Source organism: Lissotriton vulgaris, chromosome 8 (genome assembly GCF_964263255.1).
Source record: "Lissotriton vulgaris chromosome 8, aLisVul1.2, whole genome shotgun sequence".
In the NCBI taxonomy this organism is placed as follows: Eukaryota; Metazoa; Chordata; class Amphibia; order Caudata; family Salamandridae; genus Lissotriton; species Lissotriton vulgaris.
The window spans coordinates 266,506,400-266,532,641 of record NC_141696.1 but is presented as its reverse complement, the minus strand read 5'-3'; the positions used below and the strand labels follow the sequence as shown (position 1 = coordinate 266,532,641).

Sequence of the window (26,242 nt, the reverse complement as noted above, 5' to 3'; positions counted from 1 at the left end):
TCTTTTTCATGTTCACTCCTTCATTTGTGTCTCACACTTTTTAATTTGTCACGCTATCTCCCATTGGTTTATTTGATTGCAAGCACATTTTTTTATTAAAATTAATCTTCTAAAAAGGCAGCGCACGCCTGCAAGGCAGGCATAGTCATGTCAGCTTAGCAGACCACCGCACTTCCGGTGCATTACCGGTGCATTACACTATGCTTCCAATGCCGGAGCATTATCAGTGTGTATACCATGGCACACTACGCTTCCTCTTCTGGAGCATTACCAGTGTGTATAGCAAGGCACACTAAGCTTTTACTGCTGGAGCATTACCCATGTGTATACCATGGACACAACACTTCCACTTCTGGAGCATTACCAGTGTGTATACCATGGACACTATGCTTCCACTTCCAGAGCATTACCAGTGTATATACCATGGCACACTAGGCTTCCACCTCCGGAGCATTACCAGTGCGTATACCAAGGCACACTAGGCTTTAACCACCAGAACATTACCCGTGTGTATACCATCGACACAACGCTTCCACTTCCGGAGCATTACCTGTGTTTATACCATGGCACATTATGCTTCCACTTCCGGAGCAGTATTGGTGTGTATCCCATGGCACACTACGCTTCCACTTGTATTTGTATTTGTATTTATAAAGCACGACATTCATCCAAAGGATATCACAGCGCTATGCTAGGACTACTAGTGAATGGCTGAGTGGTTTATGGTGGCTCATGATGGTGGCAGGTAATATTTTCCAGAGAATAGATACATTTTAAGTTTTTTTCTGAAAATAAGATAGTTCTCTGTGAGGTGGAATTCTTGTGGTAGGTAATTTCAGTGTTTAGCAACCAGGTATGAGAAGTTGCGACCCCCTGTACTTGTTTTCCTAATGCATGTTGTCCTCGCTAGAGCTAGGGACCATGATCTGAGGCACCTCGATGGTACATATAATTCAACTTTCCTCTGTAGAATAATAGGCCTCTGTTGGTGCAGGACCTTGTGTGTGTAACTGAGCATCTTAAATTTCGCTCTTTGGCGCATTGGCAGACAATGGAGCAATTTGGGGCACTTGGATGATGAACTGAGTCTGTCTTTGTTGCATACCAGTTTGGCTGCAGCATTCTGCACTACCTGCAGTTGAGTAAAGAGGTAGTCTGCCCTGCCCATAAATAATGCATTTCCATAATCCAGCCTGCTGGTAGGTAATGCCTGTGGGACAGTTCTGCTACAAGCTTGTGGGATCCGGGGAAATAACCTTCTTAGAAGTTTCAGCATCGCAAAGCATCTTCTACACAGGGCCCGCACGTGGTCCTGCATGGCTAGAGTGTTATCCATGAGGAGCCCCAGATTTTTTGCGCATTGCTTTGGGACTGGGGCATCGCCCAGTGACTGGGACCACCAAGTGGTGTTCCAAACAAGTTTGGCTCCTCCAAAAAGTAAGATTTCGGATTTCCCAGCATTTAATTTGAGACAATGTTCTGCCATCCAGGTTGCCATCTCCGAGAGACAATTATTTCATTTTAGTCTTGTGTTATCATGCCCTTCTTCGATGGATATCAGCAGCTGAGTGTCATCAGCATAGGAGCAGATACCCAAGCCCCATTTCTCGCTGATTTTTGCCAGAGATAACACATAGACATTGAAGAGAGTGGGGCTCACATCCGGAGAATTACTGGTGTATTCCAGGGTACACTAGGCTTTTACTTCCGGAGTGTTATCGATGTGTATACCATGGCTCACTATGCTTCCACTTTTGGAGCATTACCAGTGTGTATACCATGACACACTACGCTTCTACTTTTGGAGCATTACCTGTGTGTATACCATTGAAACTATGCTTCTAATTCTGGAGCATTACCAGTGTGTATACCATGGTACACTACGCTTCCAACTTCTGGAGCATTACTGGTGTGTATAGCATAGACACTATTCTTCCAAATCAGGAGCATTACCAGTGTATACCATGGTACAATAGACTTTTATTTCTGGAGCATTACCCGTTTGGATATCATGGCACACTATGCTTCCACTTCCGGAGCATTACCAGTGTGTATACCATGGCACACTACACTTTCACTTCCGGAGCATTACTGGTATGTATACCATGGGCACTATGCTTCCAATGCTGGAGCATTGCTGTTGTATACCATGGTGTAATAGGCTTTTACTTCTGGAGTATTACTGGTGTGTATACCATGGAACACTATGAGTCCACTTCTGGAGCATTACCAGTGTGTATACCATGGACACTGTGCTTCCAATTCCGGAGCATTACCGGTGTGCATACCATGGCACACTACGCTTCCACTTCCGTAGCATTACCGGTGTGTATACCATGGCAAATGAGACTTTTAATTGTCAGAGCATTACCCAAGTGTATACAATGGACACAACGCTTCCACTTCTGGAGCATTACTGGTGTGTATACCAAGGCACACTACGCTTTCACTACTGGAGCATTACCGGTGTGTATGCCATGGACACTACGCTTCCACTTCCAGAACATTACCACTGTGTATACCATGGCACACTAGGCTTTTACTTCTGGAGCATTACCCGCGTGTATACCATGGCACACTAGGCTTCCACTTCTGGAGCAATACCGGGTGTGTATATCATAACATCATATGCTTCTAATTACCGGGTGTGTATATCATAACACCCTATGCTTCTACTTTTGGAGTATTACCGGTGGGTATATCATAGCCATTACGTTTCTACTTCCGGAACATTACCAGTGTGTTTACCATGCCACACTACATTTTCATTACTGGAGCATTACCATTGTGTTTATCATGGCACATCCTGGTTCCACTTCTGGAGCATTACCGGTGTGTTTATCATGGCACACTATGCTTCTGAAGCATTACCGGTGTCCATGCCAATACACACTACACTTCCACTGGCATACGGTGCTTCCACTTCCGGAGCATTACGAGTGCATACCATGGTACACTAGACTTTTGATTCAGGAGTACTATCGGGGTGTTTACTATGGCACACTACACTTCCACTTATGGAGCATTACCGGTATGTATACCATGGAACACAACGCTTCAACTTTTGGAGCATTACTGGTGTGTTTACAAGTGGCAGTCTATGCTTCCACTTCCAGAGCATTACAGGTTTATACCATGACACACTATGCTTTTACTTTTGGAGTATTACCGGTGTGTTTACCATGGCAGCAGGAAGCATAGTGCTTCCTATTTGGGAGCATTACCGGTGAATGCCATGGTACACTTGGCTTTTACTTGCAGAGTATTACCGGTGTGTTTACCATGGCACACTACGCTTCCACTTCTGGAGCATTACCAGTGTGCCTACCATGGCACACTACACTTTTGCTCTTAGAGTATTACCAGTCTGTTTAACATAGAACACTACGCTTCCACTTCTGATTACTAAAAATGCCTCACTTCCGGAGCATTACCAGTGTGTTTGCCGTGGCACACTACGCTTCCAGTTCCGGAGCATTACTGGTGTGTATACCATGGACATTATGCTTCCACTTCCAAAGTATTACCAGTGTGTATACCATGGAACACTACACTTCCACTTCTGGAGCCTTACCCGTGTGTATACCATGGCACACTAGGCTTCCACCTCCGGAGCATTACCGGTTTGTATACCATGGCACACTATACATTTACTTTGGGAGATTTACCTGTGTGTATATCATGGCACACTATGCTTTCACTTCTAGAGCATTACCGGTGTGTATACCATGGCACAATACGCTTCTACTTTTGGAGCATTAATGGTGTGTTTACCATGGCACACTACTCTTCCACTTCCGGAGCATTAACGGTGTATACAATGGCCCACTAGGCTTTTTCTTCTGGAGTATTACTGGTGTGTTTACCATGGCACTCTTTGCCTCCAAATCATTATGAGTGTGCATACAATAGCACACTATTCTTCCAGTTACGATTACTGGAAATGCTCCACTTCCAGAGCATTACTGGTGTGTTTACCATGGCACACTATGCTTCCAGTTCCGGGGCATTACTGGTGTATACCATGGTACACTAGGCTTTTACTTCCGGAGTATTACTGGTGTGTGTACCATGGCACACTTCACTTCCACTTCTGGAGCATTACTGGTATGTATACCATGGACACTATGCTTCGAATTCTGGAACATTACCAGTGTGTAAACCAAGGCACACTAGGCTTTTACTTCTGGAGCATTACCGGTGTGTATACAATGGCACACTACGCTTCCACTACTGGAGCATTACTGGTGTCTATACCATGGCACACTATGCTTTCACTTCTGGAGCGTTACTGGTGTGTATACCGTGGCACACTAGGCTTTTACTTCCGGAGCATTACCCATGTGTATACCATGGACACTACGCTTCCACTTCCGGAGCATTACTATGTGTAAACCATGGCACACTAGGCTGTTACCTCCAGAGCATTACCGGTGTGTATACCATGGCACAATATGCTTCCTCTACCGGAGCATTACCAGTGTGTATACCATGGCCAGCGAGGTAAGTGGAATTTGGTAAAAACCAGCAATCCATACACTCCATGGGGCTGTTTATGTAGTTGATCAAACTGGAGCTCAAGCCATTGTCTTCGGTCTCTCCAGCAGCCTTAAGCAGCATCTTACACGTTCACTGTTCAAGTGAAAGATGCTGCTTAACGCTGCTGGAGGGAGCGGAGTCAGACAGTTTGACACATACATATTCCACTCTAGTCTATTTGCTGTCGCTCGCATTGCAGCAGTCTGTTATGAACTGCTTTTCTCTGTGGCCAGTATTGAAAAGACTAATTGCAGAGCAACAGCTGAATTATTAAATATGCATGTGATTGCAATTCTGCAGTACAGCCTGACTTTAAAAAAAAAATATCAATGTGAATAGTTCCTCCTACTGTGTGGGAGGGTAACAATCGGGGCCACCGGAATTATGTGCAAGGGAGGGCATAATATGCAGAAGGGTTGCAAAATTCCTGGGAGCAACTCCACGTAGCATGTAGGAGTAAGGACCCTAAACTTTTCTGGATAACTGTAAACCAGGACTATTTTAATGGCAAAATCAAGTGAAGCATTGGTGCCACAATCATGCCTGACACATGGTTAAATATCTCTCTGGCCTTTATAAAATTGGTAGTGACCCACACATTAGCAATATCTTCAACATGGGATATCAACCCTCGCACCACCATCAATAGATGAAGTGGAAAGGGCCTTATCTCAAACTGTGAAGAACAAGGCCTATCCCTGCAGACCTGTTCATGGCCAATACTCCACTGTGGCTTCCACTGTTAACAAACATCTTCAAATGATATGCAGGTCCTGGGTCCCCCCGAATCATGGAGAACAGTGACCATACTCCCCATTTTTATAAAGGGAAACAGGACGGACCCCAAATGCTACCGGCCAATATCTCTGATCAACAGTACCTGTAAAATCATGGGCAGTGTAATATTGGAGAGGCTGGAGGATTGGGTGTCGGAAAGTGGGAGCTTCTCTGACATCCAATACTGTTTCAGGAGTGGCCTGGGCACAGTTTAACAGTGCCTCAATTTGCACCTGGTCATAGGTAAATACACCTTAGCCATGCCTGGATCTCTATATCTTGGATACATGGACTTGACGTCTGCCTTTGACTGGGTGCAGAGGGGAAGGCTCTGAAAGAAAATGCTGACCATGGGCATTAATCCGGCCATTGTGCACTTTCTGGCAGCTATGCATCAGGAAGTGAGGAGGAGAGTACGATACAGGGTAGGTGGCAAACTTATTGCTCTGCTAAGGATGGATCGTGGTGTACGTCAGGGCTGCGTCCTTGCTCCCTTTTTATTTTGCTTATACATAAATGACTTAGAGAGCCAAATCAAAAAAGGGAATGTGGACGCTCTGCCGGTAGATCGCAGGTAACTACCAGCACTGCTATATGCGGACAACTGCGTACTGATGTCTAGAACCGGGGTGGGGCTGCAGAGGCTTCTAAATAGTTTTAACAGTTTCATGAACGACCTTAGTCTCAAAACAAATGTTGCAAAGTCTCACATCATGGTGGTGGGTAAATCCCCCAAGGTTTTAAAGGCATGTTATGTAACACATGAAAAACTGTCTTATGTGTCGACCTTTTCTTATTTAGGGGTTTTGTTCGACAAAAATAGTTGAGGCCAAGATTAGGGGCTTTAATAAAAATGTGGAGACCATCTTTAGATTCAATAAGAAATTAGACTCCAGCCCCTTTAAAGGGATTATTGATATCTATAAAGCCTGTACATGTGCTGTTACTCTCTATGGCACTGGAGCTTGGGGCCCCAGTAACACCAAGGGCTTACAGAGGGCAGAGAGCACGTTTATGAAACAACTAATGGCAGTACCTAAAAGCACCACTGCCACCATTTGCCACAGTGAGTTGGGTATGATCCCATTGTCTTTTCGTATACAACTAGCTTCTCTACTCCTATTGTATAGCATCTGGGCAATAGAAGAAGCAGCCTTGAATCGTGCTCTCATTCTAGACTGTGTAAAATTGGATACTTTAAAAAAAATCCCCTGTATTTTTTTACATTAGCTCACAGCTTGAGAAACTGAGACTGCCAGATTGCTTTGAAAGTCCTGGTAATATAGCCAAAGTATTGTGAGCCCGGCTGAAAAAAGAATTCTTAACCCACCTGTACTCGGCTAGAGATAACCTGGAGAGGGGTAAAAAAAGGTTGTTGACCACTCACTATTGATTTGCACACCAGGCATTGTGCCATACCTCTCCTTTTATTTTAGTCACCCTAAAAGGTTTTATCTGATAAGATTTAGGATGGGCACTTCCTACTTACCAGTGTCATAACCACATGATACACATTGTGACCCTAATTTGGAATTGTGCCCATGCGACTCAAAGTCAGTTCAGTGCACCTTGCATTTTATGTTTTTTTGTAAACTCTATACAAGAATAGAGACGTGCCTTTTTGAAACCACTTATACAATTTTTAAATATTCAAAAGTGTCAGGCTGCATTACACTATCTTCAATTGCTAAGCAATTATTTCATTTGTTTGATGGTGTATAAGTATATCTCAATGGCCGTTCGGCAACGGGACATTGTTGGAAAATGATCTACTGACTACATCTTCATGCCTGTGTCCTAAGACTTTCTGTGTGAAAATATAATATGATATTGCTTCATTTTAGAAATTGAAGTAAATACCCATACGGGACTTTGCACACAAATGTTTTTCTATGTGTGGTATTAATCAGATTGCTGTCCCTTTCATGGAATTATAGCTCTCAGTGATTGGTTCCACACAAAAGTCTGACATCTGGTTACTTGTAACCATCACTGCTATGGACTTATCATTGATTGTTTGCATTTTATTTTACTATGAATTGCTTGCATCCTATTTTTTGAACTGTTTTTTATGATGCTCTCTTTTATGGCTGGCACACAGCCGAATAAAGATTTTTGACTGACTGGCAGCAGGATTGAGTAAATTATGTGGCAAGAAAAGGCAAATTACGAGGCACAATGCTACACATTTTATGAAGGTATTAATTCATTATTTTGCAATTTTCTTAACATGCTAACACTGTCTGAGCTTTGCATTCACCTCATTAGTACCAGTGTAACACCCAAATATAGCAATAGGCAGCAGATTGATGATCAGACAGGTTTTGTAAAGGGCTTTCAGCAGCGCTGCAAGGAAATGCATGGGTTCTCGCATTTCCACTTCCGGCAGTGCCACATACTTCAGTCCGTATTAATTTAGGATAGGCCCATCTGATGTGACATTACATTAAACAAATCTGTGCCTGGGCCACGGAGTGTACAAGGAGGAAAGATTGCAGGCTTTCTCCCTTGGTCTGTTTCCTGTTGTGAATAGATTCCATTTTGTGTGGGACATCTGCTTTTGGTGAATATCATTCCTGTGGACGAGTGCCTTCTCTGGGTTCTTAGGTCTTCACGATCTGGCTAGGGAACAGGCTTATGCATGGCCCTGTGGGACATTTAACCCCTTCGCTGCTAATGATGGAACGGTTCCGTCATGAGCATCGGTTGAGCTGTGCTCATGACGGAACCGATCCGTCATGACCACGCCCGTTTGCATTGGGGCCCAGCACAGTGGGGGGAATCTGGATAGCATGCATGGGGTTAAAGTCATGGATTTGGTCACTGCAAAATATTCTAAAGGACATCATCACAAAGTTATTGAAACATATCTGTTATGGAGCTTAAATAATCGTAGCACAATAAAAATAACTCAGCTCTTCAATAAAAATGCATTGAATGGAATCATGTTATGTGTTCTGGAGTATTAATGTTCTTTCAAAATTAGTTATGAGATTTAATTAAAAAAACGAAATTTATGAATTTCACTTTTTTGTTATATAATATTATTGCCTGCTTGCAGAGCGAGCACATTCATATGAGTTACCATGCTACAAAGTCACTACGGATAACAGAAATATATGCAGTGCGCAACACAAATGCTCAAATAATAATACAACATTTGAGGAGAAAGATGGGGCCCTGAAATGTACAGTAACTTATAGAGTACCCTCCTGGATGTTAATTTTTTATTCCTTGCTATCTCATGTCAGCCTGACAAATCACAATAATTTTTATTTTCTCAGTAGTTTTAATTTCTAAAGGTATATCATTAAATACAGAAATATGTGAGGTTCTCAGCATTGTAATCTCAAAGTCTGTTATGATACACACACACATACATTTAACCAACAAACATCATATCACAACTCACCACCACATTCCACACCATGCCAGTGCCCTTACGTCACTGCACTAAGCAAAACTTCCACACAAACTTTACAGTACTAAACACCACTGCTACATTGCTCTACAACATACCTTAAAAACATTGCCAATTTCACTGGCTAAACACTTATAAGGTCCCAAAGGCAAGACCTATTGGCTGCTAAAGCATTTTTTATTTAAAGTTATCTCCCACAACATAGATATAGACTATATCCAGAAAGATATGTGGGAATTAGACAGCTAGAAAGACAAATTATAAATGTTTTGTGACTTGTCAGGCTTTTTTGGACATGGGCTAGATTTCCATATACTTTGATGGCTTTTCCATAGCATGTCCACCACTACTATTTTACATTGTGAAAGACACATAAAGGAACATAATAAGGAATAATTATTCTGGACAGTTATAACTAAATACCTTTCACAGGAACATCTTCAAGGCTATCCCCTAAAATATGCTCCAAGAATATTAAGTCTTTTGCTATTGTAGAAAAGTTGACTGCATGCTGGAAACCTTTTACTCCTAAAAGCTATGGCTTGGTTTACCCCAGTGGAGATTTTATTCAGTGGGAAGTGCCCAGTGAACTAACATACTGGAATGCTGACGTGCACTATTACTAGTAAAAAAGTGTATGCTGGACATGTATGGCTGGATTTGTCTACTAGGGCATTTATAATATTTTTATACACATTGAGTAATGCAACCTTATAATAAAACTATTTTTTTTTAAAGTGTATGCTGGACATGTATAGCTGGATTTGTCTACTAAGGCATTTATAATATTTTTATACACATTGAGAGGCTTGCTTGCAATCTAAATTAAAATATTTATGATTATTAGAGAAGATGAGACACACATTTTCACATTTCATGATCCTAAACTTTTTTCAGGATAGTACAAAACAATCTCAATAATAAGCTAGGAAAGTCCAGGGCCAAGGTGTGCTTGGTGTTTTGGCCTCACCAAAATATGTTTCATGGTTGACCAAGACAACATGCATGGGTGATCTGTCCCTGTGGCTCCCAAATTTGAAACAACATCCGGTAGATATCAAACAAAATTGTTGACTTCCATAAAAAAATATATCAATAGATGTAAACTCACTTAATGATACACGCCCCTACCATATATGATAGAAAGTTATCTAGAGGGAGTGGTAAGGTTCTGGTTAATGCTTAAGAACCCATGTTTTTAAATTGTCTGTTCTTTTCTATTAAACTTTCAATGTCATATTTTCGATAACTTTTTCATTTGCAATCATTTTTTAATTTATTATTTTTTCATGTATTTTTAAGTAAATATTGTTGGTTATATTTCTGTTGCAATCAATGTGTAATGTATTTCAAAGTTATATTTACACATTGATTGCAATGAAAACACATTTATTTACTGCAATCTGCACCCTGAGCCCCTGAGGATGGTGAACCCGCCTCACTTGATTTATGGACAATGTGACCCCCGGGTCCCTGACTCCTTGGAGAGATGTTGGGGGAGTGAAAGTGCCCCCACGAGAAGTTTACTGAGCGAGTGGAGAAGAAAACCAGAGGTGTCCCGCATGATCTTAAAATGGGACCGTCTCTCTCCCTTGCAACTACTACATTGTAGGCTCCCCATGAGTCCCTCTGAAAATGTGGGGTGGTTCCGGAGAGGTCCCAGGCCCAAACCTGCCACAAAGGGTTTTGACCACTGCAGTTGGAAGATGAAGAGACAACCACTGGATGCCTGACCCTAAGATGGCCCCTTGAAGGAGACCCCCCCACTATTGATATTCAACTCAGCAAGCCTTAAGAACATGACTCATTAGGAAAGTTTCAGGGGGTAGCAAGACAAAACACAAGGGCGAGCTACGAAATTGTAAATTGATACTTGTATAGCGCACTACTCACCCGCAAGGGTCTCAAGGCGCTTGTACGAATTCTGCTGTGGAACCCATCCTGGCTTTCCCTGTGAGGCATCCACTCCTGGACACCCCCAAGGTGGAGGCCAAGCATCCTTAACGTTGTAGGGGCCGTTGTGGAGATTAAGCAAGCTATTGCCCAGAGTTGCAGAGTGGGACTCCATGATTGGAATAGGCACCGAGGCGAGAATTATCAGGTCCGTGGAATTTTGAGCCCAAGACCCGCCGAGGCGGGGAATTGAACCCTGGTCCCAGGCTAGACCTCTGCATCAGGGTCTGCCGCTCTAATCATTGATCCACACTTCTCCACCTCACAAAGGAGAGATATGGTGGGGGGGCGAGCTAATGAGAAGAAGATGAACGCATCTATTCCATGACAAAAGAGTGCCCAGCAGAGCTTCAGAGAGAAGTACAGCTGCAGGTGTATGCAGGGAGACTGCTCCGGATTAGGTATGGGGAGAGTACTCTAAAGCGCTCAGGGTCCCCCTACCACTGGGATCCTGCTCAAATGCCAAACACTCACCACTGCTACTGGGAATGGGGAAGATCTGCGGACTTTGAAACTGTCCCTTCCACCACTCCTCTATCCACTCTTGACCTGGGAATGAGCTGGAGGATGAGGCGGGCGGTGTTTACCAGCAACACTGTGACTGGTGCTCTTGATGGAACTTTAACGATGCCCCCTGGATGGAAACCAAAACTGTCTGTACTTACCACGGTGCCCGAGCAACTTTGGTTGATGCCCGGTGGAGCTGTCATATGCAGCTATAGAGGAGTTTGGCTCTGGTACACCACTCAGCCGGCACCTATCCAGCCAGACATCGGACATCGTTTTCCTTGCCTCCCATTGTGTTTTCCAACTTGCATTGCCTACCCCCGTTTACCTCTTCACTCCCCATAAGACCCGTGTACACCCTAATAATCTCACATTATTGTGTAATCTCATGTTTTTTCTTTTCTCCAATGTCTACACTTGCCTATGTAATTATGGAACCTGTAACTCACTGATCCTGATGTAAAGTGCTCTGATACCTCCGGGTTTAGCCCGAGCAATATAAAACTTTACAAATAAATAAATAAAATAAATAAAATAAAACAATGACTATTATTTATCTAATAGGAAATTGCTGCTATTGATTCCATTTTGTTAATTGATTTCCACTGTTTTTTGTGTTACATTTGTGGAATCAATTAACTGTGATGACAATCAGGATTTTTCCTTTTATTCTATTGACCTCTAATACAACACGTTCAAATGTAATTATCAGCGAAAATGTTCATCTTTCAGATTTTTCATTTATTGTAAATTGTCTGTATAAGTATTGTATTTTTCTGTAACTTTGTAAATCATACTCTCCTTCCTTGACTCCTAAGTCATGTTTCTTATCAAATGATATTCTATTTACTTTTAGTGAATTTAAGGTTGCGTATTCCTTAGTGTATTGTGATAATGTTTTGAATTAATCATTAGATCCATATGTTATTTCCAGGCAAGGCTACCAAAGATGAGCAAACGTTAGCCTCCTTAAAACCTGTTTAAAGCTAAGTAACAGCCAATGTACCTTGTTCCAACAGAACACATTTGTCACATTATTGGTACATTATCTAATTAGTTACAATGGTATCATTTCTTGTTAATTGTGCGTAAATTAATTACAGCACCAACAAATACATTACATAAACTATTACATTTCTGGTGACTTGTCACGGGGTTCCTAGACTAAGTTAAGCATCTTTAAGAATTCCCTAGAATCATGTTAGGTATTTACAATATTGTATTGATTCACTCATTTTTTCACTTTATGTTCAATTTTAGAGTTCCATTTCAGTTTACACAAGAATGTCTCTCATTCAAATTACAATGAGACACACAAAATATGACCCGACAAACTGATACTAATATGTAATGTAAAAAAATAAGTTGAATACTTATAAAGTATAGGTGGATATTTTTGAAAAAATGAATCTGCCTTAGCATTCCCCATCACCCTTCTCCACACACTCTTTTTCATCAATTTTAAAAACTAACTTAACGCAATACGGTGATAAAAGGGCAAGACTTCTTATCCAGTTGCATCTGGGTCGGCAAAGGGAACTGTGGAGTTGATTAATTTATCATTACAGAAAAAACATTATAGTCAACTCAGACACTTCACAGCACTCCCACAGTTGTGCAGCAGAACTCTTCCTCTTTTTGATCCATGTTGGGTAACCCGTATATTCGATCTTGGATGGTTTAGAATATGTGACTAATACCAAAAGCACATCATATATGCAATCTTGATTGAAAGAACCAAAATTGTTTTCACATTTTGGCTATCTATTTGAGCTCTGACTGCACCAGATTAAGTGAATCAATTATTTACTATTTTCACTAAATTGCTTCAGACAATTACACACCTTTTACCAACCCTGCCCAATCTGTCTACTAGCCCCAGCTATCAAAGGGAACACATAGAATTCCCATGCTTAAGGGACTGGAGTGAGCTCAGTGCCTTGACAATTCCAATGAGGAGACATATGTTTTAGTACCCATCTTTCAAACAAAGGGATGCCTATACTCTCTGTCTCCTCTACTCTACCATGCCTCTAGGAACATTCTGGCATGTTTTTTTCTTTTATGACTTGGCTCCAGACCTGTATTGGCCAAAATCCTGATCACGTCCACAAGGATATTTAGAGCTACATCTTCAAGAAAGTCTATCTGTTGGGGAAGTTGCATCTAGAGGTCTTTGTATAAAAGAGATAAAGAAGCTCTGATACCACTGAACATTGCTGTTCAAGTACACACTTTATGTGATTCCCACACCCCTCGCTTAAACCTGCCGTAAGGGAACTTTACAATTTTAGAGGTCTTGAAAAGTACCACATTGCTTGATATTTAATAATTTTGAATGAGTGTTTTCTATAATAATGTTGTGTTTTTCCTTTTTAAAATACTAACCCCTAGACCAAAGTATTTACTTTATTATCTTATTATATCCATCTGTTTTTCCCAAGGTTGGTGCAGAGTTTTATCTTTGTCATGTGCTTATATGCAATGTTGTGTATTTGCTCTGCTATGTAATATACATAATATTGCATGCCTTTTCTCTGAGAAGCTCTTTAAAGACCCAGCCTAGCTATCAAAGATGAGCATGGAAGCCTTTGGTAAACATATGGCACTGTCAACGTAACCTCTGTATATATACTGGCTAACTTTGTTTTGCTAACCTATTTTTTCAAAATGCATGCCATACTTTTTCAAGTTGGACTATATTTGTCCATCATAAAAGGAACCAAGCGAATACATATGTCAGCCTAGAACACAATGGATATATAATGTTTTGTCCAAAAAAGATGAATATAAAAGGAGCATGTAAAAAAGTATTGTAAGAATAGATGTAGTTTGACAAAAGACATACATTTCTAAAATTGAAGCAATGTTGTAGTTGGTGTATGCTTTGAACTAGAGTAACCCTTTTGTACTGTTTTAGGACGGTGATTATACTTGTGCATTGTTTTACGTACTTTCTATCATAGAACACCTAACACTGTTACTCTCAGAGGAAACGGTATCCAATTATGTCCGTCTTCTCCCTTTCTGTATGTGCACTCATTGACTCACAAAGCAGTCCTTCAAGTTCGAGTCGATGATTCTCTCGGGCTGAAAACAAAGGGGCATATTACCAAGGGCCATTATCGCCGCATTAGCGGGACTTTTTCCCGCTAATGCGGCGATAATTTCATCGCCCTATTACCAAGCTGTTGCTAACACCAGTTAGCGACAGCTTGTAGGTGATAGCGGGCATTTAGGGGCCCACTTTGCATGTCAGCGATAATTATCGCTAATGACATGCAAAGTGGGCGTGCCAAGATGTTAGCGACTGAAAACATTCGCTAACATCGCTATCTCTGATTACCAACTTTTGGAAATATTCGCGCTAAGCGCCAATATCTCCAAAAGCTAACGCCTGCCCTGAGCAGTTCTTAGCCATGTTATCCAATGTTAGGTGGATAACATGGCTAAGAGCATTAACTCGGTAATGCATGAATATCGCTGACTTTTCAGCAATATTCATGCATTTCGGCCGATTTTTATCGCTTAGGAGATAAACCTTGATAATAGCAAGGCTCCTAGCGATAAAAATAGGCGAAGCACGGCGATGAAATTATTGCCGCTAACCAAGCATAGCGATAATTATCGCTTATGCTTGGTCTCTGGGGCATATTACCAAGCATAAGCGATAACTACTGAGTTAATGCTCTTAGCCATGTTATCCACCTATCATTGGATAACATGGCTAAGAACTGCTCAGGGCAGGCGTTAGCTTTTGGAGATATTCACGCTTAGCGCAAATATTTCCAAAAGTTGGTAATCGGAGATAGCGATGTTTCAGTCGCTAACATCTTGGCACGCCCACTTTGCATGTCATTAGCGATAATTATCGCTGACATGAAAAGTGGGCCCCTAAATGCCCGCTATCACCTACAAGCTGCCGCTAACTGGTGTTAGCGACAGCTTGGTAATAGGGCGATGAAATTATCGCTGCATTAGCGGGAAAAAGTCCCGCTAATGCGGCGATAATGGCCCTTGGTAATATGCCCCTCTGCTTTTAAAAAAAGTTTCTGTTTTAACCAGTTAGGCCCTCTTCAGTGTGCATTAGATTCTGTTTTTTCGTCAAAATACTTATTTTTATTTACTGTCTTTATTTCTGTTGCGTTTATCTCAAATTTGCAACAACCTACGTGCTAATGGTGCAATAGGATTTGTTTGGAAAAACCTTAACATTCCCCAGATATAAAAATAAAGAAGTAGAACAGCAGTGGTTTTAACATTACATCTTGTGCAATATTGTTCAGCAGTCTTTATCTGTAAGCGTATGAAAGATTTGTGTTTTTGTTCGCCCAACATATACTTTGTGAACAATGGCATTTTCCTGAAGTAGTGTGGGAAGTAAATATCAAAAGTTGCCACCAGTGGATGTTTGCGTCCACATTTAAAACATTAGCAGATATATTGTCGGAAATCTGTACCGTATCCAGTGAAACTGAGATGTGACCATGTAGCAAATCTTATTCTGTTTCTGCAGTTATTCCAGTTTCATTTACCGCTGGCAGACTAGCCCTTTTATGACAATTCTAGATCACCAGCACCAAAAACACTTGAGAGGATTCAAGGATGGTAGTTATCTGCAATTCTGCTAAGTGGCGCCATGGCTTCATTGGACACAGGTTTATCATTACGGTGCATCATCTAAAGCAAACCTTACATTTCTACCTGAGTATTTCTGTAACAACTCCAATGGCTCACAATTATGGAGATAGACCAGAGACACATGGAATTTCTTACAGGCACTGTGCAACATCCAGAGTCATTTCCCGATACACTATGCTGACCCATATTGAGTACAGGCCTTCATCTATTAAGTTAATAAAGCGCACTGCACACTGAATCCCCTTATAGTGAAGCTTTAGCTGTAAAGAAGAGTAACTTTACCTGCTATTTAGGAAGTGCTGTTTTAGAAAATAAAACAGTCTAAGACCTTTATCTCATTCGAATGGTCTAGAGCAATATAATTACTTTGTACAAAACAACTATTCTAATTAATGCCACATTGTGTAACCATGTCTTATCAAAAGATACGATGTTTCACCAATAACTGTAAACATTTTTTTGGAAACATAAAACAAACATTGTTAACACTAGACAAACTAATGACTAAATTATAACCAGTCAAAACAATTCAAAACATAACAGCTAGTAGTTGCCTAAGTGATATATGTCTACGTTGAGTACTTTGTTTCAAATGTTTTCATGCCAGCTAGATGTTTACATGTATTCCCGTTAGGTTTACAGCCCAGTAGGGCCCTAGGGCCGGACTGGCGACCGGGCTGTATGGAATGCTGCTGAGCTGGGGGCTGATTTCGTTGATGGGGACCTGCTATTACTGAACAAAATTCGTTTTGCTTTAATTATTTCGAAGTACACGCAGGTCTCCATGAACGAAATTAGCCCCCACCGCAGTGAAATCAGCCCCCAGCTCGGCAGAATTCCAAAACGCCCGGTAGTCAGTTCGGCCCTGACCTGCTCCTATGTTTGCTTCACATTTCCCCTCTCTCTACTACCAGTCTTGCCACAGATGAACTTGAAAGAAGCTATAGCAACATGGTTTTACCCACGTGACCACACACATTGCAAACTGGTACATTTAGAACAGGTGTTTTTGCTTTTTGCATGCGATACTCACTCACAGATGTGAGTCCAGGATACAGAAAATGTATTCCTTCAGAAGCAAAAGGATTGTTTAAGGAAAATAAAATCTCTGGCCCTTTAGTTCATCTTTGGGCTGGACTCCTCCTTTCAAATTAGCAGACTGTCATGTTTTATGTATTTATAGAGCGCACTATCACCCGTCAGGCCAAAACAACACCACATGCTACATCTCTAGCATGTAGGTTGAGCCCATCACAAATCAGAAGTGCTCGGTTGGGACATAACCTGCTCAGTAAAATGAAAAGCACCTGCAGTGGGGGGAAGCACCATCCCCTTACTCGACGTAATCAAGGAGAATTAGGCACTAATGTCCCCAAGAAGCAACATCATCCACACCAACAGCTGCGTTCCCCAGCACCACTAAATACGCAACAAATGGGGAGAAAATGTCCTTGTATTGTATTGTAAGGGGTGCTTGTAGAGCGCACTGACACCATGGGTTTCCTGGCGCTGGTTGGAAGTAGAGGGGACAGAGGGACTAGCCAGATTGGGGGAAAAGCCAGGTTTTAAGGACTTACGAAAGAGAGACAAAGAGTTAGAGGTTTTAAGAGGAAGAGGAAAAGAGTTCCAGAGCTTGGGAGCCAGGTATGCAAATCTCCGGCCTCCAGATATGCAGAGCTTGTAAGAGGGGACAGTCAAGAAGTGAAGATGAGAGGATCTCAAGTTCCGGGATGGGCAATAGGGTCTGATGAGAGATTTCACGAAGGCGGGACAAGACCCAGCTAACGACTTGAAGATGAGGCAGCCGATCTTGAAGGCTGCCCTTGAGGTGACAGGGAGCCAGTGGAGTTTGGCAAGGAGGGGCCTGGCGGATTGCCACTTCGGGATCCCTAGGGCCAGTCTCGCCGCTTGATTTTGAACCGCTTGCAGTCTAGCCACCGATGTTTTGGGCAGACCGTGATGGATCGCGTTTGAAAAATCTAGGCGGGAGAGGACGAGGGCCATGATGACCTGCAGGAGGGCATCAGGTGTAAGGAGGTATGCCACTTTCCTAATCCTGCGCAGCTGGTAGATACAGGACGAGACCACCGTCCCCACCTGCGGCCCAAGGGATAGAGCGGAGTCCTTTAGGTAGGAGTGGACCAGCTTCAGTTCCCAGTAAGCGTCAAGTTGCTCGTGGCAGTAAGTAGCTTCCTGCAGCCAATGGGCTGGCAGGTGCCCCCTCACCGCTCGATGTCTTGACTTACTACCAGTTAAGAGTAGCCCTGCGGGCCATTGATGATAGTTTCCTGAAGGCCCGCTGGCAATCTTTGTGTCAGAGGAGATACCTACTAGCCTGTCCCCACACAGACTTGTCACATGCCTCTATGCTGGAATACAGGCAACTGCACCGATCTGCATGCCTACGGCATGCCAGATGTGGTCTGCTGCTCTGGATATCCCCTTTAGGGAAGAGCAGTGGTGGTACTGCTAATTTAAATCTAGGGCCATTTCCCCAAACTATAGGCTTTGTTTAATTCATTTTAAATATCTGTATAGAGTGTATTGTACGCCTGAGCAGTTAGACAGTATGGGTCTGGTGGACGATGTAAGCTGGGTGCACTGTGCTTTGCCTGCTAATGACTTTTTGCATTTAGCATGGGAGTGGCCAAGTTTTGAGCTTTTCTGGTCTGACATCTTTGAGGCTGATGCTTGGATCATGGGCTGTTTGCCCGAGCGATTACCATGATTATCCCCGCTTGGCTATGTTAAGATGTTCCCCTTGAGGTGTGTAAACTCACTGTGATCTCGCTGCTGCTGGCTAAATGCAGAGTGGCTGCTGTTTAGTGCTTTGAATGAGTGGGAGAGAAGTTTGAACTGAGTGCGCTACTGTTTTGATACCCAGTGGAGCTTCCTGTTGTATGGCATGATGTGTGTCTTACATGCCCGGTCTGATGGCTTAGTGGACTAACGTGTCCACTGTAAGGGCCTGTGTTAGAACTCATGGTCACACGTTCAAATCCCAGAGTGCCTACTCAGCCTTTCATCCATCTGAAGGTCGATAAAATGAGTACCATTGGTTTGGGTAACAATAAACATGTCATTCATCACCAAGATACCCTTGGGTGAATGTGCAGTTTACAAATGCAAGTTATGTTGCATCGAAGGTTGAGAATGCATCTGGCTGCCACATTCAGGATGGCTTGTAGTCTTATGATGAGTTGCTTAATGATTCTGGTGTGGAGGGCATACCCATAGTCTGGCCTGCTGGTGGCGAGGTTGTGGGTGATGGTTTTTCTGGTATTGCTCTTTGCTGATTTTCCCCAGCATCATCAGGGTGTGAAAGCAGGAAGTTGTGATGATGCCAGCTTGCTGTAAATGATGATGCTAAGGTTCTTGGAGTGGGAGGTGGGGGTAGGTGTGGGTTCAAGGTTGGTTAGCCACCAAGTAGAGTTCCGGGTGCGATGTTTTTTACCAAGAATCACTAATTCCGTCTTGTCTGACATTCACTCTTTATCACGATGGCACCACCAGTCATGCAGGCAGTGAACTTGTTCCTGTTTTTGTGCTTTTTTTCCAAGAGGGACAATATGAATTTTGTATCATCAGCTTATGAGTGCATGTGATGTCATCGGCACAGATGAGGTCTGACTGTTGGTGTCCTTCCAGTAAGAAGGGTGCAGATCCATTGAGAGTAGATCCTTGGATGCCAACCTTATGAATTAATCTGATCGGGATGGGATCATCTAAATGTGGTCAGCTACTTATAAGAGGCCTATCTCTATATTGTGATTTCATCTGAAGCCTGATTGTGTTGCATCGAGGAGCTGGTCATTGAAAAGGTGGTCAGTGAGGCATCTCTTGATGGATTTTTTCTAGGACATCAAAAGGGTATGGTAGTAGGGTGATTGGTCAGTAGCTTGAGAGTTTTGCAAGGTCTTATCACGGCTTCTTCAGGAGGGAGGTGATGAATGCACACTTTCAGACTTCAGGGAAAGTGGCTGTGTCGATAGAGGTGTTGAGCACAGGGTAGCACTTTGCTGATGAGGGTTGAGCCTTTGTTGAATGCGTTGCAGGGCAGGCATCAGAGGAGGTCAGATGGGGCCTGATGGTGGTTGGCATTCATGATTGTTGTGGTTTCCTCTTTGCTGATATGGGACCATATATATCAACATCCTGATTTGCAATTTTTTAGAAATCGCTATTTGAGAATTGCAAATGGGAATGTATGTAAAAAAATCTAAAAAATTTATTGATTTCTTAATATTCCTTAATTGCGATTAGCAAATTGTGAATCACCATTAAGGAATCCTTTCCCAATCATTTCTATGGGCCAGGAGGTCCATAGGAATAAATATGAAGTTAATCTCAATTTGCGATTCGCAATTTGAGAATCGTAAATTGAGAATAATTTCAAGGGTGTAAGGTGTCATAAGGACACCCTGATGCACCACTGAAATTTACATGTGAGCAAAAATGGCACACATATATGCCCTAAGGGCATGTATGTGCGCCACATGGCACCTTTACAAATACCAAAAAGTGCATTTGTGAAAGAAATCGCAAATTTGGGTGCTTCTCACATAGCATTTAAGGAATCACAATTTGCGATCCCTTAAATGCTGATGAAAAATTAAGAAATCACAAATTAGCGATTCCTTAATTTTGCGATACGTTTTTAATCATACATTGCATTTTCCGATTTTTTTCGTCGCAAACGCTGCTTTTTTGCGAATCACAACGTTTGCGACTAAAAAAACGGATGATACATATGCCCCATGGGTCCCTGTTGTAGGGGTATTGCCTTTGCCTGATAGCAGAAGACTTATTGCAAAGTTAATGGGGTCCAGTTGTGTTTCGAAGTTGGCGTAGATGACTATGATTTTGTTGCAGAAGACATTTGAGAGTTCATTGCACAGTTCCTTGATTGGGGTGATTTTGCTGATGTTTGCTGCTAGTGTGGTGAAATCCTAGATGGCCAAGAACATTTCTTTGCTGCTGGAGATGTTGATGTGCTCGGCTAGAGCCTTCCTTTTATTTCCCATTTTTGCTGCTGATAGTGTGCCTAGGTGGAGTTGAATACTTCCTTGTCTGATTCTTCGTAGCTTAATCTACACGTCCGTACCAGTTGCTAGCAGTACCATTTGGTCATTCTAAGAACATCCATTTGCCAGCTGGCTTGTAATTGTGTTCTTGCTACATGACTTTATTTCCAACAGGCTAGGGTCTTAGCACATGCAGTGATCTAGTTGGTAAAATTTCTGATGTTGTTGGGTAAATGGCCTGTGTACTCCTGTTTGTTTTTTGTGGAGGGCGAAAGGCCTATGCACCTCTGATATTTTCTTCCAGTGTTGGCAATCAGCACCTGTCATGATGGTTCTACCATGATGGAAAATTTTGATTCAGAAACTGACCATGGCGCTGTCGATCTAGGTGACAGATGTGGGTGTTTGATTATGATACTGTTGAATGAGGTAAAAATGAGGTCCAGTACGTACCCACAAGAATCTATAAGGACTGAGATGTGTTAGGTGAGTCTCAGGAGTGAGTATTTAAGGAAGGAGCATGCAGAAAAATGTACAGGGAAAGCAGGTGAATTCTCGTTCTGTGTTGTGGGGCATGGTGCCGCAGCAGTGAAGTGACCAGCAGCAGGGTTGAGTGTGTGGAGAGATGTGACAAACAGGGGTTGTGTAAGTGAAGTGAAGGACCAAGGACCCTGGCGCTGAGCATGGTCTTGGCATGAATGGATGCTGACGGGCTAGCCTTTATTGTGAATAGCTGTGGAGAAGTGTGGCTCACGAGTGGAGAAGTGTGGCTCACGGTGTAGAGCAGGCAGACCCGGAAGCTGAGGTCAGACCCGGGACCAGGGTTCAATTCCCGACGCGGCAGGGTGTTGAGCTCAAATGTCCATGGACTCGATAATTCTCGCTTCGGTGCCTGACCTAATCATGGGTTCACACTCTGCAACTCTTGGCATTAAGCTTGCTTAATCTCCACAACGGCCCCCCTGCGGCGGGATGCCTGGCTTTCACCTTGGGGATGCCCTGTAGGGGCTATCTCACAGGGAAAAGCCAGGACGGGTTCCCAAGGCAAGCGTCGGGAAACCAGCGGGTACCTGTGCGCTCAATAAATGCAATAATAATAATAATAATAATAATAATAATAGCTCTTGAACATGACAGAGATAATTTCTCTTCATTTGATGATGATGCATTTTGGATGGTGAAATCCATTGAACATGCACCAAATATAAAGGTGGATAAACAATGACAGAAGCACAATTCAAGACCTATAGTTTCATATAAAATGTATTTTCTGTAATGCAAAAGCAAATTTCTGGATAACATGTTTCTATTTTGTTTTAATTTGTATTATGCGGAAAAAAAGCAATTCATGTTTCTTGTATGTTTTAGCACTTCTGCAAGTGACAATTTCACTGATCAAGGTAGAGCTCAGCGTGGGAGAGTCCAAGTTCTTCACATGCACAGGTAAAAATAAACGTTTAATATATTTATTATTATTGCTTTGATTTTTTTGACAAAATTAGAATGAAGTTTATTTTAATCGAAAATTAATGGCTTTTAACAGTTGAAGTTGACATTTTACAGATTTAGTAGTATTATTGTTGCTTAATTATAATATACAGGTATGAAAACATTATGTTTTGTATATCTTGAATGTTTTAATGGTTTAAAACATACAAACAGTAATTGCATCAGCATACACTAAAAGCAATGAATGATCATTGCTTATTGCTCATAATTAAGTAAGTTGAATAGAGGTTTCCATATCAACACCGTATCTATCAAGATGGAAATTATTGCTCATTATCTATTAGTTAATATGATACTTTGATTCCCTCCCTTAAACACAGGTTACATTTTTAAGTCTCACAAATGGTCTACAATGTTGCATTGAGAAGGTTAACAACCCCCTCTACAATGGTATTCTAAACCTCTAACTGTAAAGTCACCCTCCTTTTGCTATGTTTTTTACATCTATTTTCTTTCAAAAATAGATTAGGTTTTGTATTGAAAGAAGCTAATACACACATTGATGATGTCTCTCTGCTAATTAGTGATTTAGAATTTGTGATAGCTTTTTATGTTTCCATAGATGGTTAATGAAAAAGATAAGAACATTTGTGGGGGATTATTGAAAGCTAATTTATTTTCATACTGATTAGAGATATGAGCTCAGTGGGTCTGATTCTTAAAACAATTTGTAAATCTGAACCCACAAGACACTACCTGGCATCGGTTTTCAGGATTACTGCATCAGGCATTTGAATTTCTGTGAGAAAGTGCCTCTTGTTGAGTGGCCACACTCATTTCTTTCTGATGACTGGTAGTTTTTAAACTGTGCATCCTGTGGCACTGCAGTGTATGTGATCTGACCCCTAAAAAATGGTAACATTGGCTAATCCACAATTGACTATTTAATTTTACTTTGAGGCCATAGTATATGGCTCAGGAAAGTACCCCTGTAGCGTTGAAATTTAAATACCACTAGTGGACTGCAATACTTATTGTACCATTCTCCTAAGTGCCAAAAAAAAGCACAGCTTTTGGCCTACCTGTGTAGCTTGACTCCTGCAGAATGTGAACCTGCAGACAAACCTGTCACAATAAAAGCAGGAAAGATCACTACTTTTAAATATTAAATAAGTCAGCTCTAGGTAGGCCTTTTTGTGCACAAGGTAAGGTGCGTAGTATTAAAAAAAAAGTGATACATACAAGACTTTAATGTTGGCATGTACCTATAGTGATTAGTCCCCAAAACGATTTTCATAGTACAGATGTAGTTATAAGAAACACTAACACCCAGATAAAGTAAGTCTGCTAACTTTGGATTGGGATAAGCTACAGAGGTGATTAAACTATTATGTTTAATATTCATTAAAAATGTACCTATAGGGCCCGATTCACAGAACTAACTTAAGACAAAATCTTAAACTTACTACTTTTGGTATTCATAGAAGTTAGGATTTTGTCTTAAGTTTGTCTTAAGACAGACTTAAGACAGACTTAAGTTTGAATTTTGGCTTAAGTCTGTCTTAAGTCTGTCTTAAGTTTGTCTTAAGACAAACTTAAGACAAAATCCTAACTTCTGTGAATGCCAAAAGTAGTAAGTTTAGGATTTTGTCTTAAGTTAGTTCTGTGAATCTGCCCCATAGTGATTAGCCCCCAAAAACTATTTTCACAGTACAGATGTAGCTATGAGAAACACTAACACACAGATAAAATAAGTCTGCTAACTTTGGATTGGGATAAGCTACAGAGGTGATTAAACTACTATATTTCATATTTATTAAAGATCCAATTGATTGGTGAAGTCAGATGTTTACTAATTATTTAGCAAAACTGGCATTTAAAAATGTGCTTTACCAGCCTGAACTTTCAATAGACTTATCATAATTAGAAACTGCTCTCAGAGCAGAAACACTGACTTAAGCCTTTTCAAAGTAAGACCTGCGTGTGATGTATGTGATGGATATCAGCACTGGAAAGAGAGTTTGGGAGGGTCCAGAAACTAAATTAACTTCAAAGGGACCAAGGCAAACCCTCCATTCACAGTTAAGGATAAGGGGAGCTCAAGGAAGTGAAGCCTTTTGTCCCGTAGGCCCCCTCTGTAGCCAATTGGGTACCAGCCCAATGAGAGTGAGGGCGCTTTTCCTAAGTCACTTTGATGTAGCTAAAAAGGAGAAGGACGCTTATTTCCATAAGTACACCCCTGACTGGCATGCAAGCTCCCTTCAAGGACAGGGAGATTCTGCCATGTATGATGTGCCTCAGAATAGTGCACTGTGAGAATAGCTTGCCGTAAGGAAAACAGGTTATGCTGCAAATGTGGGAAAGGTTGCAACCTGGAGTGTCCAGGCGTCACGCCAACCTACTGGCTAGTGAAGTCTACAAACATGGCTCTTGCTCACAGATCATCAAAACACTCTCTAGAACCATGAAAGAACCAAAGAGAACAAGACTTGCTGTTTTAGACCTGTGTGCAGGCCTGAAGAACTGGACCTGTTCCAACATCTACCAAAGACTAAGAAGTTGACTCCAAGGGGCACCTGTCATTTGACCACCTTTATGGCTACAGGGAACACAATTATAAAACTGCCCAGCAGACCAGTAGTAAATGGAACTGGACTGGACCCTGCTGGTGGCCTCTGCTGGAGTGAGCCTTGGCCCCAAAGCTCTGTGTAGTAACCACGATTAGCTACTTCAGAAACTGTGAAAAGTAGGGACTTAACAAATGTTTGCACTTCTAAGATCTCTGAAGCATCAGCAGGATTTTGCACCAAACAAATTTCTGATCGTGTTGTGACTTCATCAGAGAGAGCTTCAGACTTGCCCCACTGGAGAATTTAAGCTCCATTAAAAAAGACTAAGTCTGAAGGTAGACTTTTTCATAAGTCAAAGGCACAAATGGTACCCGCACCAATGTGTTTACTTTATCAGCCACGGAGCAGTGACTATAGTAATAAATAATGTTTTGGGAACTAATTGTTCAACCAGTGAAGAATGAAAGGATGCTTTGGTTTTTTGGGGATTTGCACTTTGGGTCTGCTTCTCAAAAGATTTTCCATGATTTGTTTTTGAATTCTGTGGCCCAATTTACAAAGAGTTTGCTTCAATTTACTTTTTAGTACCCTTGGAATTCAGGAGTAAGCCGGTTCATGCTTGGCGTGCTTTCGAAGTTCTTGACAAAGTCAAGAGTAATACAAGTAACTCATACCTACTTGTTAGAAATCTGGTTTTTGGTTGTCTAGTGTATGCACCTAAGCCCGGACGAACCCACAGCTCTATTCAGTGTAAGGGAGTTACACACTCAAGATAACCCCTGCTCAATCCCTTGGTAGCTAGGCAGAGCAGTCAGGCTTTACACATTGTAAAGCGTTTAAGCAACACACACACAACTGACACACTAGGCACACCACAAAAAGAGACTCTACTCAAGGTTATATAAAAATATCTCATATATTGTATATAAAACACCTAGAATTCAGGAGTAAGCCGGCCTCATGCTTGGCGTGCTTTCGAAGTTCTTGACAAAGTCAAGAGTAATACAAGTAACTCATACCTACTTGTTAGAAATCTGGTTTCTGGTTGTTTAGTTTATGCACCTAAGCCCGGACGAACCCACAGCTCTATTCAGTGTAAGGGAGTTACACACTCAGGATAACCCCTGCTCAAACCCTTGGTAGCTAGGCAGAGCAGTCAGGCTTTACACATTGTAAAGCATTTAAGCAACACACACACCACTGACACACTAGGCACACCACAAAAAGAGACTCTACTCAAGGTTATATAAAAAATATCTCATATATTGTATATAAAACACCTAGACCCCAAAAACATAAATCACTTTGCCAACTAGGCAATTGTCCTGACATCACATTAGGCCACAAATCACATAAGACAA

At 41.7% G+C, this 26,242-nt stretch overlaps 1 protein-coding gene across 2 annotated transcripts in view; it reads left to right on the top strand.

The window, feature by feature from the left end:
- NCAM2 (neural cell adhesion molecule 2) overlaps positions 1–26,242 on the top strand; it is a 1,306,184-nt gene that overhangs the window by 404,262 nt on the left and 875,680 nt on the right. For both annotated transcript variants that reach the window (XM_086934039.1, XM_086934038.1), the window contains exon 2: positions 22,231–22,305. In XM_086934039.1, the coding sequence (XP_086790165.1) occupies positions 22,231–22,305 (75 nt within the window). The remainder of the gene's footprint in view (positions 1–22,230; positions 22,306–26,242) is intronic.